The sequence below is a fragment of the Andrena cerasifolii genome, chromosome 5 (genome assembly GCF_050908995.1).
Source record: "Andrena cerasifolii isolate SP2316 chromosome 5, iyAndCera1_principal, whole genome shotgun sequence".
NCBI classification, from domain to species: Eukaryota; Metazoa; Arthropoda; class Insecta; order Hymenoptera; family Andrenidae; genus Andrena; species Andrena cerasifolii.
Window position 1 is genome coordinate 1464577 of NC_135122.1, and position 19922 is coordinate 1484498.

The window sequence follows — 19922 nt, forward strand, 5'->3', positions numbered from 1 at the left end:
CACATGGAAGGATGATAGAAAGTTCACAAATGTAGCGTAAAAGAACGCAATAGCCAGTAAACATTTGTTGTCATATAGCAGATACATAGGTTATACTTTCTGTCATTTCGAGAAGCCGACCATATAATCACGCGCATCCAGCCTGCGCATTTTCACTAGTCCAATTCAACATCCAACACAATTTTATATATAATATTTGTTCATAACTGCTTAAGACGTTTAATTATCTTATAATAAGTGTATGTCCTTCATGATGTGTTTCAGTGTTTTGCTAATAAAAAAAGTTGTCTAACCTAACAAACTTCATTCTCTGGAGACATCTCCTTATCTATTTTTCCTTTTCACTTATAATTCCTTACTGCCAGCGTAGAATATTGTAGCATAAGCACATTTCAATTAATTAAAATATACAATGAATTTTCTACGTTTGCAGTACCAGCAGACTTTTCGTTTAAATTTTTACAAGTACAACAGCTGAGAATTTCTTTCCTTATTCAGAATAGAATACGGAAATAGCAAACAGCTCCCTCTCGCGCGCACCAGCCGCGTGTCTATGGGTATTAACATTTCAGTGCAGAAAAAACCTACTGTAATACCGGCCTGCCAAATCGGCGCTTTCACGTAACGTGTCTACTCTTTTAGAACTTAAAACTTTTATTTTCCACATGCCTAAAACTAAAGAAGTAGGGGAGACCGGGGCAAATCGGCCACTGGGGTAAATCGGCCACAGGAAGTTTTACCTAGTAGAAATTAAAATAAAAACTCGTGTTTGCTTTTGTAAACGTCTCTCTATGTGTCTACAATACCAACGGAATTTGATAGCATTTGAGATTATGTTGCACTTTGTAGAAGGCAAAATACGTTTTCGGCAGTGATAAAAAATTTTCGTGACTTGTGGAAAATTTGTCTTTATTCTGAAATATTGGTGTTCTGAAGTTTGAGGTGAGTATTTATTGATTAAAATAGCGGTACCGATTACGATTCCGATGATAGTGTGAGTTATTTTGGAAAATCTCTATTGTGTTTGAGTAATTGAAGTTAGAGTGTACGTCTGGGGCAAAACGGCCACGTAACACCCGGGGCAAATCGGCCACTCACTGATGATGCCAAACCATAGGAAATAAGTAGTTTTATTAACTTTTGTGGTAAAAATATTCATCGATGCAGCGCTGTCGGTGGATCCGACGCTCAACAATGGAAAACAGTTGACGGTTTCGGGACGAGGAGAGGAATTGCGTGGCCTGGACGGAAGCACGGCTACGCAGTGCAGTTCGATCTTTGGAAAAAGAAAGTTATATATATCCGTGCGTTTAAATATTGATTGAAGCGATTGTAGCTTGAATAGTTACGAGGAGAAATAAATATCTTCTACATTTTTCAACAACATGGTTCGTAATTACAATCGCAAGAAACCTCCAATCGACACCGATAAGATCAAATCAGCAGTTTTGGCTGTGAAAAAGAGCAGTATGAAAATTTCGACTGCGTCAAAAATGTTCGATGTACCGAGAACAACGTTGCGACGATGGCTAAAAGGGACAACTGATGAACAAATCGAGAAAAACGAAGTTATTGGACAACATAAAGGACGGAATACGATCTTCAACACGCTACAAGAAGTTACCTTGGCAAAGTACTTGACTCATTGTAATGACATGTACTTCGGACTTTCAGCTAAGGAGTTTCGCTGTTTGGCTTACGACTTTTCTCGGAAATTACAACTGACTGTACCGCCGTCATGGGAAGCAGTGAATATGGCCGGAGAAGAGTGGCTGAAGTATTTTTTGAAAAGACACCCAAATTTATCGATTAGAAAACCCGAACCAACTAGTTTGGCCCGGGCGACTAGTTTTAATCGAGCAAACGTATCAGGGTTTTTTGAGAATTTGAAGACTGTTTTGGATCGACATCGCTTAGGGCCATTCAAAATATGGAACATGGACGAAACAGGGGTAACTACCGTCCACAGACCTGACAGAGTCATTGCACGGCGCGGGGTGAAGCAAGTTGGGCGCGTAACCTCAGGCGAGCGGGGTACTCTTGTCACCATGGCCTTGGCAGTGTCAGCAGAAGGACGTGCATTACCACCCTTTTTCATCTTCCCCCGGAAAAAATTCAAGGATTATTTCCTGAATGGTGGACCACCAAGCTGTGAAGGCGCAGCTAACCCTAGCGGCTGGATGAATGCGCAACATTTTCTTCAATTTCTACATTTCTTTCAACAGCACGTGTGTGCATCTGTGGAAAATCCGATTTTACTCATTCTCGACAACCATGAATCTCATTTGTCGATTGATGCACTAGATTTCTGCAAAAAGAACGGCATAGTTGTGCTGACAATGCCACCACATTGTTCGCACAAACTCCAGCCGCTCGATCGAACTGTTTTTGGTCCCTTTAAGAGAGCGATGAATTCACACTGCGATAGCTGGATGACAGCAAATCCGGGAAAAGCCATGACCATTTACGACATTCCCAGCATCGTGACGAAAGCATTGCCGCTGGCTGCTACAAGCCAAAACATCATTTCTGGCTTCGAATGCACTGGGATCGCTCCTTTCAATCCAGACATCTTTCAAGACTTTGAATTTTTACCAAGTAGCGTAACAGATAGAGAGGTCCCAAACACTGTTGAGCTTGCGCCCGATGAAAATGATGAGAGTCAGCTACCGTCACTTGTAGATTCCGAAACGGTTGAGAGAGGGAACGAGTCAGTTGCTTCATCGTCTTCACGTTTTAAGGACGAGGGCAACATTTCTGCAGTTTCGAACGATGAGTGCAGACGCAGTAGAGCATCCACTGAGCCCGAAAACCTAGAAGTTTTAAACTCTACGCTTGAAAGTATACGACCTTTGCCAAAAGCGGGACCAAGGAAGCAAACGCGCAGAGGGCGAAAACGTCGAAAAACTGCAATAGTAACGGATTCACCAGAAATGAAACAATTGGCGACGGAGCAAGCCGCGTCGAAACAAAAAAAAATAGTACAAACTACTCCACGGGTGAGAGGATTCGGAAAATCATCTGCTACTCTGAATTCGACTCCAAAGAAAAGAGGTCGTCCAAGAAAAGCTGTTACGACCACCAATGTGGATTTGGAATCTCAGTCTTTGACGAAGACAGGATGTTCATCTGGATGTACTTTGCGTAAACGCAGGATCCAAAAGAAGCGATTGCCCTCGGAAACTGAAGATGACTGAAAAATGCAACAATATTTAAACCGCAGTATGTGTGCGTTAAAAACGTGAACTTCTCAACTTTTCAAACAGTTTTTGACTCTATTGTAATTTGTAATTGAGAAATAAACGACTCATTTTCATTTATGACTAAAAATTAATCAACATCCAGCCCGAATAGGAGGTGGCCGTTTTGCCCCGAAGGAGTGGCCGATTTACCCCGGCATTTTTCGATACGGCGATTTTACACTATATTACAAATTCTCTGGAATAACATTAGAAAAGGGGATTAATGAAAATTTGGTGCAGAATTTATGTACTATAGGGATTACTCTTTCGGATAGTATAATTCACAAAATTGAAAAATTAAACTTTTTTCGTTAAATTTATCAATGAAAAAGAAGTGGCCGATTTGCCCCGGTCTCCCCTACATACCGATTTTGCGATATCTTGAACATATTCTTTGCAATTGACACTTTCATAAAAACAAAAATGTGCGTTTTTTCGCATGATCACCATTTCGACTTAAATAATGTTCATGGATATCCATATGTACTTCCTTACTTTTAGGCATAAGCGTGAGGTTAAACACCGTGAAAAACGTTGTTCGGCAACATTTTTCCGTCAAGAGTTGTAATATAACAGGCTTCATAATGAATATTCCATTTACTTCATTATCTCCCTAAAAATAATGCCAAAAATGACTATCTTTGCATCGTCCAAGGTGGCCTAACCCCTTGAGGCATACACACACGGGTGGCCATGAGCTAACAACCGGTATGGCGCCACCATCTCGACGCCGCACAGTGGGGTATTCGGCCTCAAAAGCTGGCCAAAAGTCGATTTCAAATATTTCGCGTAAGTCGTAAAATTTTGCTGCTCGAGGCAGTTGAATATGTAAGAAATAATGTAGCAATATTGTTTTTTTCATTCGTGCACTCATGAAGTAACGGGTTTCGTCGAAAGTTAGAAGATTGTAGAGCACGCATTTCTTTCTTAACCATCCTCTGAAATATCGTTGGCTTATTAGTAATTTTTACATGTTGTAAGAAAATTGTGTGAATTCTTCCATTATGGAAGCTTTTCAGGTCAGTATATACTTCAATTTCGAAAAGGTTTCAGTTTTTCATCATATATATTTATACAGTTATTAACGTTTGAAGATAACCAAGAATTCAGTAAATTTTATTTACGATTATAAGATTTCATTAATGATTTTGTTCCACTTCCGGGTGAGTCTGGATGCACTTTCTGATGTCATTACTTTTGGTAAAGATTTGTGATCACAATGCAAAAAAAATTGGTTCCGGAATAGTCCGGATGGAAGTTTTATAGCTAATGTAGCTACAAATGACAAACAGGAGTTGCAGCGTTTCACGTACGCTTGTACGGTCGCATTTCCGTGCTAACAGGTATGGGCCCCATACGCTAGTGATGGGACTGATACTAACGCTATTCATGATATTCAATCAATTCGATACCAAAGTACTCAATAGGAAATATCGATACGCATCGAAATTTTAGGTACTTGCTATCAATTATCGATACCGATTCTTCTTCAACCGATACCATATCAATACTATACCGAATCAAAACCGGTTTGATACTTTCCGAAAGTATCGATATTCGTTTGATATTTTCCGAAAGTATCGATATTCGTTTGATATTTTCCGAAAGTATCGATATTCGTTTGATACTTTCCGAAAGTATCGATATTCGTTTGATACTTTCTGATAGTATCTATATTCGTTTGATACGATTACGAAATTATTGATATTCGTTTGATACCTTACGAAATTATCGATACTTGTTTGATACTGTACGAAATTATCGTTATTTATTTGATAATTCTGTGATCAGATGGCAAACCTGTTATGATATCTATTTGATATCTACTTGAAAAAAATATATATATATATATATATATAGGGTGTCCCACCTAAGACTGGACAGCGCGATATCTCCTAAAGTATTGGAGATAAAAAATTTAAAAAAATATGCATTTGAATGGTTCGAGAGGGCCAATTTATTAGCCGAGACGAATTTTTATTATTATTATTATTTTAAAAGATACGATGGTCAAGTTCAGTTTCCCAAATGGAACTATTTTTTTGAACACCTGAGTTGATAGTGCGTTCCAAGACAAATTGAATAAGCTTTAATGTATACACTTTATTTCCACTGGTTTTTAAGATATTGCGCTTGCAAAATTACTGATTTTCACTGGAAGAAAACCCTCTGGAATAGCAAGGACCGGGGTCTGGGTTACTGGCGCCACGGGTGGCATTGCCTGTTGAAACTGATACCTACCTGCCAAAGGTCTACGACAGGGTTCGCAGGCCCAAAAGCTGGACAATTCTTTTCCGTCAGAAATGCTACTCAGGTAGGTACATCTGCGGTATCGAGAAGCGCACCGTTACTTTTATTTCGCACTTGCATCTACGCTCGGATGGCCAGTTCTTTTGGGAGGGATGTAAGTTGGATTGGTTAGGTTAGGAGGAGTGAAAGTTGCTAGACTAAATTTCAACCATAGGGAGCAGATTGTATCAGAACCAATCGGATTTGCATCCCTCACAAACGACTACTCTCTTGAAGAGGCCCTCTTCACAGCAATACCTCCTCCCCAATGCCCACCTTCTCTCGCACGGAATACGTCAATGCTTGCTTTTGTTTTGATATCGAAGCTCGTGTTTATACTCCGTTTCTTCCTGTGTCTCTCCACGAGGAGTGTTGCCGGTGGATTGTAGGAGCGTGGATGTCTGGATGCCAGTTGTTGAATTCAGGAGACAATAGAAACACTTTATTACAAAACACACATGTACTGTAATTAAAGTAAATCGTATTCCTCTCGGGCAGGAGTTGCCGGAAAAGTATTGTCCAGCTTTTGGGCTTGCGAACCCTGTCGTAGACCTTTGGCAGGTAGGTATCAGTTTCAACAGGCAATGCCACCCGTGGCGCCAGTAACATCGACCCCGGTCCTTGCTATTCCAGAGGGTTTTCTTCGAGTGAAAATCAGTGATTTTGCAAGCGTAATATCTTAAAAACCAGTGGAAATAAAGTGTATACATTAAAGCTTATTCAATTTGTCATCGAACGCACTATCAACGCAGGTGTTCAAAAAAAATAGTTTCATTTATTATATATATATATAAATGAAACTATATGAAACTATTTAAAATGAAACTATTTTTTTATATATATATTATATATATATATATATATATATATATATATATATATAATACCTGCTGCATGCTTGTACGAAAGTATCGGTTTCGATTTGCAATTTAGTACTTCACGAAAATATTATTTATTACCGATCATTATGTGATAATATAACAATTATGTAGGAGTAGAAATCACTATCATAAACTACCTATATAATTGAATTTTTATTAATAAATGATGTACATATATATTATTCCTTAATGTATAGAAATTGATGCATTATACAATGTTATTAAGAAATAGTATTGTTTACTTTATTATCCTTTAATCGATTTCTTTTCTTACTTACTTACTCTCCAGCCTTTGAAAAGACGCGTTCAGCAGGCACGGAGCTTGCCATAATATATAAATATTTTTTTACCAACTCGGCTAGAACGAAAAATTTGTTTGCATTTTGCTTCCAATAAATAAGAGGATTTATTTTTCTGGATAAATAAGTTTCTTTAAAATAGTTATCTAACTGTAATTGTAGATTATGATCTAATGAGCTTCTATTTCTCCCTTCGATATAATTATCAAATGAAGCCCCAAAGTTGGATTCATCCTCTGTCACTGGTGACATCAATGTTTCCAAATTTCCAAATAAGATGGTATCGGGCTGTCTGAAAATTGATGTCGCTGGTGAAGGATAAATCACGAAATCATAGTTAGATAATTATTGTAAAGAAAATTATTTATCGAGAAAATTAAATCCGCTTATTTATTGGAAGCAGAATCTAAACAAATATTTCATTCTGGCCGAGATGGCAAAAAAATATTTTTGTATTATGGCACGCTCCGTGCCTGCTGAACGCGTTTTTTTTTCAAAGGCTGGGGAGTTAGTCAGTACAAAAAGGAATCAATTAAAAGATAATAAAGTTAATAAAATATTATTTCTTAATAACATTATATAACGCACAAATTTCTATACATTAAGGAATAATGTACATCATTTATTAATAAAAATTCAATTATATAGGTAGTTCGTGATATTGATTCCTACTCCCACTTAATTGTTATATTATCAAATCATGATTAGTAATAAATAATATTTTCGTGAAGTCCCCAATTGCAAATCGCAACCGATACTTTCGTACAAGCATGAAGCAGGTATTATATTCGGGTCAGGCATAATAACAGCGATGCTGAGCCTCGCCCTTTCTATACTTTGCGTTTTCTAACTCCACGACGTTGTATTGATTATTTTATAAAGAATAAAGACGATTTATTATCCTTATTTACATATTTTCAAGTAGATATCAAATAGATATCGACATTTTCAGGTAGGTATCAAATAGATCTGAATATTTACGTGTAGGTATGAAACTGGTATCGATATTCTCGTGTAGGTATCAAATAGGTATCGATATTTTTGTGTAGGTATCAAACAGGTATCGATACATTCGCATATGTAAGTATTGAAGAATCATCGATTCCTTTTGATACCTTTGACTTTAATATGTATCAATACCAGATTGAAATTTGTAGAACGGTATCGATATGTATCGATACGGTATCAGTCCCATCACTCGGGGGCCATGCCATGAAAGATAAGTAATCCCTTCCTCAAAGAAACCATAAAAACGATTCTTCCTGGTGACTAGGACAGGTCCTTGGACACACAAGATTCATATTCCCATGATGAAGACAACGTAGCTGTTGTGTCTTCCGACCCGACAACGAACCGTGGCCATCATCATCTGATTGATCATTAATTTATTTTATTGGGACACAAATATATTTTTTAAGACCAATAGAGTATTTTTGTTTTTCATTAAACAACAAAAAATAATTTTGGCCAATTTTCTTCAATTATTGACGCCATATTGGAGGTGTCATTTTGAAGTTTGAAGTTTTGACATGAGATTCAAAATCAGCGGCCCCAAAAACCCTTATATACCAAGTTTGAACAAATTCAAAGGCATCTAGATTTTTGGCCAGCTTTAGAGGCCAAATACCCCACTGTGCGCCGCTCGCAACTGTACTGAAGTGCTTCTCGCTCCCCTCTTCCCCGGGTTGCTCCGTTTTCGCTAGCAGGAAGAATTGAATCACACGGTTCCGAGCCATTATCTAATGAATACTTCCAAAAGAGCCAAGATAAAGCGAGAAAAGCAGTCCAGTGCAGAGTACACTCTTTCGAAAATATCGAGGAGAGAAACACCGACGACGCTTGTAATAACTAGAGCAAAGTTTATTGAGCCTTAATAAACTAACGATAACGGGAGCTAGAAACCTAATTATCTATCTCAAACAATCGCTTAAACCTATTTTTCTAACAAAAACAAGTGACAATGATAAACAACAATTATAAGAAAGTAGAAATCAGTCAGCATTGTATATCTGAATCAGTTACAGTCAGTACAGTGATGAACTTATTCCAAATATCGTAAGTGCCAAATAAAAGTGACAACGCTTCCTTCCAATCGAAATGTTAAGCCGTAGAGTAGAGTACAGTGAAATACGACATCGACAAGTTCACTAGCTGAAAGTAAAAGATCGCGTTTTGTTCTTTCTCTTCTCTCATCACTATAGCTTGTAAACCGTTTACCTTGGATAAGAATTCCAATGAACCAGTGTAAAGACCACCAAACTCGAGGCCAGTAGGTCGCATGCTTCTTTGTCGAATGTACAGCAACATCTTTTGCACTGGCAAGGGTGCTTCGTGCCACTTTGCATAGTATCTGTGGATTGAAAACAGTGTTTCTAGTACTAAACATTCTAAGAATTTTCAATATTACCGATTTCCAATATGAAAAAAAAATACATCGTTAAAAAAATTAGTAACAGATTCTCACATCGAGTACTGATAAGGGGGGTGAATACTAGTACTCACGTTTTGTTGAACAGTTCATTGCCCTTGTCTAAGAGAATCTGGCCAATGTAATTGCTACAGCCCATGTAAAAGAATTGAATCACGACCATGATAAGTGCAGTTAACATTTCGCTAGTCATTTTCATCAGCAACATTGCTTTGGCCAGCTAGCGACGATGAATAATGAACAAAAATTACTTGAAGCATCTGTGCTTGAACAAAGTAAATGTAGTGTGCATGCGCTAGGTTGCTGTAAGATTTCTACATGGCAAACATATTGGAAGGGTTCAATTTTTCGAGCAACAAATGCCAGTAGGAAGAAAATCTAAGTTCCTTTTTATATTACTTCACATTCAACCTCCTTGGCAACCTAGTGCGTTCATGAGAATCATTTGCATAAATATATTACTCACGATGTAGAGATTGATGCTGAAGGAAACCACACCGACGCCAACTATTACGCAGTAATGTGGTAGGAAGTAGGTATTCAAGTATTCAATTAACCTTTAACAAATTTAAGATATTTGTCAAATCGCTCTAAAACAGGGTTTTCGAGTTTGAAGCCAGTTATACCCACTTGAGTACTCGTTGATGCAGATTAATGGTGGCTACTAGTTGGCCATGTATAGACAAATGCGTTTCACCATGAACAACATGTAGAATAATACTTTCCAACGCCCGTCCCAAGCGATCTCTATAAATGTGCGAATATTTTCCCTCTTAAGATTTCATACATATACAGAGTGATCGGCAACAGGTAGTATAAAGCGAAATGGGTGGTTCTACGTGGTAAAATACGACCAACCATGAAGAGTAACGAAATTGTGGTGGGGGCTTTGGTTTTTAGTTATTAATGATTAAAGATGTGGCACTCGAGCTCCTGCAGATGGCAACTCGGCGGTCAGTAGCGCGCGTGGCGCAGTGGGGCCTTTGGCAACTGTGGGTGGGACTGACCGCCGACTTGCCCTGCTCCAGGCGCGCCAAACTAAATCTTTAAAGACTTACCAGAGCTTACCAGCGCAATTTCCTTACTCTTCATTTTCATCATATTTTGTTACGTGGAATCACCGATTTCAATTTCTACAACCTACTGCCGTGCACCGTACATATTCCAACGAATTTAGTTGCAATGGAAGTAATAGAACCTAATCGTCATGCTGGTCATTTGGTTTCGTTACAACGGTACTAAAAATTTGTGATTAAAATTTATTACCCGGTGACTTCGAGTAATCCGCACGCGTGTGTGGCGAAATGTGCGGTTATGGACTCTGTGACAATCAGGATCGAAGCACCCACAACCATGGTAGCGTCGATGTGAAACATGATCCAGTAGAAGTATCGATCTTTATCGACGAAGTACTCAATGTTGATGGGTATTCGCACCGAACGGGACTGGTTAAGGGATGCCCCTACGTTGAAGAGTACCGGCAGTAACGGGAATCCGATAAATATCAATACAGCTGGAGTAAAATCTGGAACAATGGATAAATATTGGACAAATGAGGGGTAGGGGAGAGCGGGGACAAACGTAACGCCGTCATGAAAGTAACACACCTTCTCCCCCCTTCCACAAACATTTCCAAAACTTTTGCTTTACACAGTTACATATGTATAGTGTTTCTTTTATTCTACTGAGTGACGCTGAGCAGTAACACAAATCGTATACTGTGGGCAAGCTAAAATTGTTATTTAGATCATTCAGGTAAGTTTCACCTATTTTCTTTTTTTTTTTGATAATATTCATAATTAAACTATAGGTATGAAACCAATTATTTGCTAGAGCGTTCTTAGACAATGTCTTTAGAAGTTCCTGTACTTGATTTCAACAAGTCTTGTATAATTTGTATGTTATAACAGTTCTATTCTGAAAAACATGGCTGGGGACAAAAGTAACACGTCACTGTGGGGACGAAAGTAACATGTTACTTGGGCGAGAAAAATAGCATACACGACAGGAATTCTTCAGATGATAATGATTGTCTATGTCTGATTTGTTTGGACCCTTTCAGTGAAAGCTGTTCGAAAGAGAAGTAGATCCAATGTCTAGAGTTTAAGGGTTAGTCCCACGAAGACGGCACCATGGGTGACCTTCACTACGTATGTCATAATTTTAATTCGGAGTATGTGAAATTTAATACCTATCATTCAACTAAATACACAATACTAAAGAAATGTCCAAAGCCGGTTATGCTTTCTACCTCTCGTTATTTAAAATTTATTTGTTTTTATCGTTATTTAAAATATGTGTATTTAAATGTCTTACTATTGTATTTTTAAATAAAAAATTCTATTTTGCGTTGGAAGAAGTGTTTTACTTCATTTTCCTCAAAATAATTAGTGTTACTTTCGCCCCCATCGTATGTTACTTTGGTCCCACCCCTGCAGGACAAAAGTAACAATCACAGTCTCTGCGGAAAACTGCTATAACTCTTTGATTACTTATCACGTAAGGCTGAATCTGGGCTCAAATGATAGATCAAGAAACATACTATCTTAAGGCATAATTGTCAATAAAAGGTAATTGTAGGCTACGCTAAATGTAAAAAATGTTACTTTTGTCCCCGCTCTCCCCTACTTAAAAGCTAATTTCGTTCTAGTTATATGATATGTATAGAGTCTGAAATTGTTACTTCTACTAGAACCCTCGTGTGTTTTGGACCCACCCACGTTTTCATTTCTTTGAGGACTCTCCCAATTTTATGGCAAATACTTAATTTCGTAAATTCTGTAGCAGCAATACCCCTCAATGTTAACCCTTACGAATTTTAGCTAGGCAGTAAATAATTTCGATACTCACATAAGATGGAGTTGCATATGTTTGTTCCTCGGTCAGCACACTTTTCTAACAATCGAAGCTCTTTCTCGTTCGTCAATGAATCGCGGTCGTTTTGGATCCACTCGAACATGTACTTTACCTGGATGATTCTGTATAAATTAATTATAGTGTCTCCATTTGCTTAAAACCGGGAAACTTAGCAAACACTGTGCTAGTAGACCGAGAGCTGGCTACATAGGAGTCAACGTGACGAGAAACAGATGTATACTTCTCCCTTGCACTAGCGCGCAAGCCACGTATCGCGCTTTGCATCGACGTCTGGCAAGGTCTTATCCTCCACTTGGAGGTCTGCCATTTTGCATATCGTTCATTAAATGCGTAAACAATAAATATATGAAATTTCAGAACTGCAAGAATGACGTTGTTGCGCTAGAAATTTTACCTCTTTGACCGTCCACCCCCGCGTTAGTTCCCCGGACTGACGCGGCAGACCAGCGATTTCGTATTCGGCAACACTAATCCAACATTTTTAAATAAGAACTGCGACTGCATTGAGTCACGTTGACCCCTATGTAGCCTCTTAGACTATAGGGTAAATGCAATTTACAGGGGAACTTTGATAACCCCAAAATTTCGATTTTTTCAACTTTGCAGGTTTCTAGGGAATTTCAATGGAAGTATCAGACACTTTTTATTTTCCGCTACTTCTTGATTCTCCGGGGTGCATACACCCCCTAAATGTTAATTGCGCGTTTTCCTATTTGCCTGCATTCCTTGAAAATGTAGATATACTAAAATGTAAATGTCGTAGATATAATAACTTGTTGAAATTATAATTTAATAGTTTTCCATACTCTATAAAACTGCAGTATCAAGTTACTCAAATATTTGTGGTAGAGAACGTTTCACTATTTAAAATCCAAATTTCAAATACTTTCATTGTTCAGTTTCATGAAGCATAAACAACTATTAAATTTTTATATTACTAATTTTTTATATCGACTATAGATTCCAAAATATACAGCAAAATATGAAAGCGCACATTAATCTTTAAGAAGTGTTTTCAGCCTGAAGAATAAACAAGTAGCAGAAAGTAAAAATTACCTCACACTTCTATTGAGATTCCCCACAATCCTGCAGAATTTTATAAAAATGGAGTTTTCGAGTTGCCGAAGTTCTCCATTTAATTATATTCAATTGGATTCTATCAAACGAATTTGTTTTTATATCACATACCAGTGTTCTTCCAATTTTAAGTATCCCAAATACAGTCACATCGTTAGAGATTTTAGAAAAGCATACCTGGTAGATATTCCACACAAAATTGAAATACTTCACTAGCATGATCGCAGGTGGTGTAATACCACACACGACCTTAAGAAACAGATCCACACTAAACTCGTGCGTAGTAAACACTGCTAGCTGCAAGTAACCTCCGCTATTGAACATTTCTTTAACCATACCTGATTAATCGTTTTGCAGCTGGAATGCTAGCAATTGAATGTTATAAAAAGAAGAGAGAAATGAAAAGTAGGATACAGCACGTAAGAATTCACAATTCGATATCTCAAATTCAACGATCTCAATGATATCAACGATATCTCGATTCAATATCTGAAGGAACGAATAAATATTGCGGATTAAATGCTGCTGTTGGCATTCCAGCTCGAACGAACCCCAAAAAAGCAGTGGAGAACGCGGTACCTGCGCGACTATGCAGAGAGCAATAATTGTTACAGCGACAGCGCCGTTAATTTTGCCGATAATTGTGCATCCATAAGGCCACAGTCCCAGTGGCACACCTATCGATCGAATGATTCTACAATGACGACTGCTCTCGAAGTTCATTTTTCCACGTTCGAGACACGACTGCATGGAGGTACACGCTTTCCATCACAATTTCCCTCGAGTTTTCACATTATTCTATATTTCCTGTATTTTCGGTTTTCGACTGTCACTCAAGCTGGCAAGAAATTCGAAGTCTGAAGAAAAGTTTGCAACTTCGAAAGTAATTTTCTTCGCCGAAGGAAAAAGGGGAGAAATATCACCTGTGGATTGAAGGTACACAGTGTGTAGGGGTTGCAGATGCGAGGGCTCGAGAATTACGGAAATTCGTGCGTGTTGAATTATGACGATACGCGAAATTCTGTCCGAGGGGGATCTTGCGCAGGCGTAGAGGAGTCCAGAATCGATCGTTTGCGGGAAATACGTTGCATTGGAGCGTCGACTTCCATGGTGAACGCACGTATTTCAGTTTCTCTCCACATTGAGAGAAATGAAAGTCTAGTTTTGAGTGAGTATTTTGTGAAATATTTACATGTGTTCGATTACAATATAAGTACTAGAGGGAATTATGCTGCTGTGTGAAATGATAATTAGGATTATTATGGCTTAACTTATATTATTGTATATTTACTTAATTTGCCCATGAGAATACTGCTTGGAGAATGTTAAACAAGTGTGTGTGTAGAAGCCTGATCCATTCCTATTTTATCTATCGTCGTGAATAGTTATCTAAACAAGTTCAGCGGGTTCATATCGATAGAGCTGATGAAAATTATTCGATTTTTGTGAATCGAAATTAAAAAAATATTTCGGAGGAATAACGTACCTATATACGTGGGATGGGATTAGCGTTCCTTCTCGAGAATGCTTTCTCGAGAAATTTTATAATTGCTTATTTCTTATTTCTCGAGAAATACTATAATTTTTCGAGAAACTTAAGTCTAGGAAAAATATTATAAATCTCATTTATTTTCGTAAGTGAATGTATTACTAGTTAATCGCGAACGTATAACCACATCTACAATTTATAATACATCTTATTAATAACATTAGAACCTCTATGAATTCCAATAGAAAATCACAGTACAGAAGATTCGATATTATTAACTGCTGAAGGTGCTCTTAAATTCTTATTTAAAAATTTAGAAAAAATGTATACTGAATTAAGTATCTAATGAGTTTCTTGTGGCTATTAAAGAAGAAATATAGAAAAGAAGAGATAAGTGTATTGTATCCCGTATACAATTTTTGCATGATCCAGAATTTCTTCCAAAAGGGTCAAAAGACGCATTTTTCATTTACCAGCTAAGATAGATGTATATAAAACGTAAAAATATAACAGTAACAGATTTTGCCACAAAAAAGAAATAGATTAGCTGACGCTACATTGGACGCATTTTTCTATTTAGAAATAAATTTTAAAACCAAAAAGTAATGTTTCGCTTTGTACAAATTTTGTATTAAATAAATAAATTTACCAATTATATTTAATATCTCTTCTTCATTTCCACAAGTTTTGTATAAATTAGACAGGAATAATCATTTATTTAAAGTTTCCTTGCGTGTTTTGATAAATATTATCAACATTATTCCAAAAATATAATTTTTACAATATTTCTTTCAATTACTCGAGAATTCTCAAGAAATATGATCTCATTTCTGATTTCTCGAGAAACAAAAAATATGCAGAAATCAGGAACACTAAATGGGATCTTTTTTTATTCCTGAATGCCTCACTTTTAAAACAACTTTCAATCGATAGTCAAGGACACGAGCTTTCAAAAATTTAAATCGAATCGTAGCACGTTCGGTCGGTCCAGAAGTTCACCTTGACATTAGCTCTGTTCACATTTTATCATCCACTTTCTCTGTTCCGAACTCTCTTCCCAAGGCAGAGTAGGGTAGAAAGTATCGTTTGAAAGGGAAATTATATTTTTTTGCTTCGCGGGAACCGATTAAATTTTGCGGACCGCGTTTTCGCTATTCCCTTTTTTTTTCGTTGTGAGAACAATACCTGTTGCTGCGGATCGATTTCCGTGCGGACCCATTTCCACGCTTCACCCCATTTTCGCTTTGAACGTCAAACGACTCGGCGCTCTGGATCTTTCCGCAATTTTTGGCCAGGAACAAAACGCTATTTGGTATTATTTTGCACTGCACACGATATTACAGGAAAAACCGAGCTTGGAACCATTCCTGAGGGGAATTGACTGGGATATAAGTGAAGGTAAAGGCTACCAAGGATCCAAATGGGGTTGTGGATGTTGCAAAGTGGTGGAAGTGAGGGCTTCACTTAGTTTTAGATGAGTGAAATTATAATTGTGAAGGGGTTACAATGTATTTGGGGCAGTAAAGTCGACTGTATTTAGTCCGGGATAATTATTTTAAATTCGAATTTCTTCTGTCACGGGTGCTGCGACCAATGCAACTGGAAGTGCTAGTTAATCGTCAGAGACACGCAATGCGGTTTTTAGAGACAGCGCATTTTGTATGGAAGATACAGTGACTTTGATTGAATTTCCGTTTATAAATTCTATTAAATAGGGAAGATCGGGGCTAATTGATACATTATTCAGTTTTCATTTTTTTTTCATTTTTGTATGCATTAATTACTTAATAACAAATATGCCAAAATATACTTTGATCCTTCCTCTTTAATATATAGTAAACGTAAACTTGAGAAAATACGTACAAAATGAATGAAAAAAATTTATTTGCACGAAGGCAATATGTATCAATTTACCCCACTGCGGGGAAAGTTGATACTGCTCTAGGACATGTTGCTACATCTGTAAAATATCCGTTTAATGAATAAATAATAAATTTGAAAAATAAAATTTTAATCTAGATACCTTTCCAACAATTAGACTCAAAATGAACAAAGACGTATTCTAAAAACCAAACAGATTTTTGAACAATCATAAAAAAAAACATTTTTATTTTTATTTTTTTTTATGTATTGAGTATCCCACTTTAACACGAGGTGTCTTTTTCTTTTTGTTAATACATCTTAATAAACTCATTTTGTCAATATTGTGTATTTTCGCGCTTTGTCTTAAGGCACTAATGGTATTGAGTCTTTTTCTAGTGCGACATACGCTTTTTCAAAAATATTTGGCGATATTTCGTCACGATTTATCTTTTTGATATAATTTCGAACTATTTTCGTTGAAATAAAAGGAAAAAATCCAATTAAAAGTAGTTGAGGAAAATTGGTATACTTTATCAACATGCCCCAGAGGAAACGTATCAACTTACCCCACAGGAAGTCATGTACACACATCTCCATAAAAAATGTAGAGCATATAAACAAAATATCAAAACGTAATTACCTTACCTTCAAAAGACTCAATGTGATGCCAAATTAATTGGGGTTATAAAATCCTCTATACCGTCTCAAGACGGATTGGAAAGTGAACACAACTATTTACTTTTTCTTCATGTAGACGAAAACAATTAAAAAACGATTGTTAACGTCAAAATACCTGCACAGACGTACGCTGGAGCGTAGTAAAGAATTGAACAATAATCTTCACATATCTCGCTCAAATGGAGCTACATATATACGGTGTCGAGTTAATTCGTCTGTATCAACTAAAGTCCATTTCATATATATTGGCTGGTGAGCTTCGTGAGGGGTATTCTCCCACCACATCGCTTGCCTGCCTCGGTGCTCCTTTTCTCTACGTTCCTGTTCTCTCTCGGGCTACGCCTACTCGTCGCACAGTGGGAATTGGTGTCCGTGAGGTACGTACCACGCAGCGAAGCATCCCCACCGCTTTGAGTACATAAACAGGACCCGATTCCGAGCGGCCGTTTCCCGCTTTTTTTTTGCCGAAAACAAGAACGGAATGTCACAAGAGCGAGTCAGAGTTCCTCGCGAATAAATACTGTACAGACATTGTAATGCTGAAGATAACTTATAATGAAAAATGTAACAAAAATAATTTTGTATTGGATGAGAATTTATTCGACGAGTACATATAACTATTTTATTCGATGAGAATTTATTCGACGAATAACGATAATTTTTCATCCGTAGCATTTATCTTTTCGAAGCCTGCGAGTAAAGCCACGAATAGCTTTCGCAGCGTCGAAACTTGGTGAGTCACCAAGACCCCAAGTCGCCGTCACCGGTCCATTGTGTTCGGCGCTCGACCTTCGGCGGCTCGAATAAACACGCTCGACGCTGACGAAAGTTACTCGTGGCTTTATTCAAAGGCTTCGAAAAGATAAATGCTGTGGATGAAAAATTTATTCGGCGCATTTATTCGAATAAAACCTTCGAATAAAAAGTTATCGTTATTCGTCGAATAAATTCACATCGAATAAAAAATTATCGTTATTCGTCGAATAAATTCTCATCGAATAAAAAAGTTATCTTTATTTGTCGAATAAATTCTCATCCTGTAAAAAATTATCTTCATTCGTAGAATAAATTATCATCCAATAAAAAAATATCTTCATTCGTCGAATAAATTCTCTTCGATTATTCGAGCCTCGAATAACGAATAAAAATTATTTATCTTTTGTTCGTTATTTGAGATTTTTATTTAGATAAATGTTTGCCCAACTCTGCGTACGTTGCACGTGAAAGTATCATGCTTTCTCTCTTTCGTAGTCGACGGCAACTACGTGTGACTCTTTTGTTCGCTCTCGCCGTTCTCGGATTCTCTCACTCTCGACCAAAGAATTCCAAGAAATTGTGGGGATAATCGCCGGGCTCCTAACCAGGAATCGGCGAACTCCAGCTACCGCTGATGGAGGGGGAAACGCCTACAGGAGCGGTGGTTATGTGTGCTTTACTGACGCAGGCGCAGTTCATGCAAGCATAACCACGGTTCCTGTAGGTGTTCCCCCCTCCATTAGCAGTAGCTGGAGTCTGCCCTGTCCGCCGGTCCCTGCACACAACTACTACGCTAAGAATAAACAACAGCCACACGGCTTCGTTCAGGCCAAGTCGAGCAGCGTTCCCGTTATCCCACCATACCCTTCGGGGGCCCAGCAACTTCAGCTGCCAATCCACGATCGTCAGGTGGTGGTGGCTGATTTCTCCTCGCGCGCTGCTCGCGAAACCGAACTCACCGGCCAATATATATGAAATGGACTTTAGCGCCGGTCTCTCCTACGCGTGATCAACATTTTTATCAAGAATTTGAAAGGGAATGTATATAGCAAAAAAGTAGAGGTTTGTCAAAGGTTTAAACTCTAATTTTAAAATCATATTATATATTTTCCATAAAAAGTTTTATATACAGATGGTGATAAATGTAGACCGTAGACTCAAAGTAATTAAGGCTCTAAGTGCGAAAACACAGATTTTGAAATAAAAAGATACAAATGAATATACAGCTAATATATTGAGTGATTGATTTGATATTTTAATCGTGTTTCTACTTACTTGAAAATAGAATTCTTCACGAAAACATAAAATAACAGTAAACAATCCAATTAAAGAACATGTTACAAGGTCCAAATTTCTGAAACGTGCTAACTTAATTGTCACACGCCAAGTTTGTTAAGACACATATTTTTTTCATCAGCTATTCTCAGCATGTAGAGTTAAAATAGCCCTCGACATTGAGGGTCGGAAATGTATTTTGCGCAATATGTATATCGCACACCGTTGCGATAGGTAGAAAATTGAAATTACAAAATTTTGTGCATTTTAATGTCCCTTGTTAGCGGAGTCTCTCATTGTAACCGTCATTTTTTACGAATTGGGACGTATTTCGAAACTTAATTACTTTCACTTTACAGTATTATAAGAAAGTAACAGTCAGTAGGTACGCATTCTATAGCTGAATCAGTTACAGTTAAGACAATCGTTTAGGGGGGTAGACACGTCACGTGACCTGGCCGATTTGGCAGGTCGGTATTACAGCAGTTTTTTCAGCACAGAAATGGTAATACCGATAGATACGCGGCTGCCTTGTGAACGCGAGAAGGAACTGTTTGCTACTTCCATATTCCATTCTGAACGTGGAAAGAAATTTTCAACTGTTGCGTTGTACTGGTAAAAATTTGAACGGAAAGTCTGCTGGTAGTGCAAACGTAGAAATTAATTGTACATTTTAACTAATTAAAATGTACTTATGCTACCATATTCTACATTAGCAGTAAAGAATTATAAGTGAAAAGAAAAAATAGATGAGGGGATGTCCCCAGA

General features: G+C 37.5%; 2 protein-coding genes across 2 annotated transcripts in view; one reads left to right on the forward strand and one right to left on the reverse strand.

Annotated features, from left to right (window-relative positions):
• LOC143368818 (uncharacterized) overlaps window positions 1-19922 on the forward strand; it is a 252712-nt gene that overhangs the window by 217916 nt on the left and 14874 nt on the right. The gene's annotated exons all lie outside the window — the stretch shown is intronic.
• On the reverse strand, window positions 8710-9379 carry LOC143368673 (odorant receptor Or2-like). Its single transcript, XM_076811633.1, has 3 exons — window positions 9214-9379; window positions 8929-9061; window positions 8710-8862 (listed from the first exon to the last, which is right to left on the reverse strand). Exons 1-3 carry the CDS (start codon window positions 9345-9347, stop codon window positions 8812-8814), a joined length of 318 nt encoding a protein of 105 aa, XP_076667748.1. The 5' UTR covers window positions 9348-9379; the 3' UTR covers window positions 8710-8811.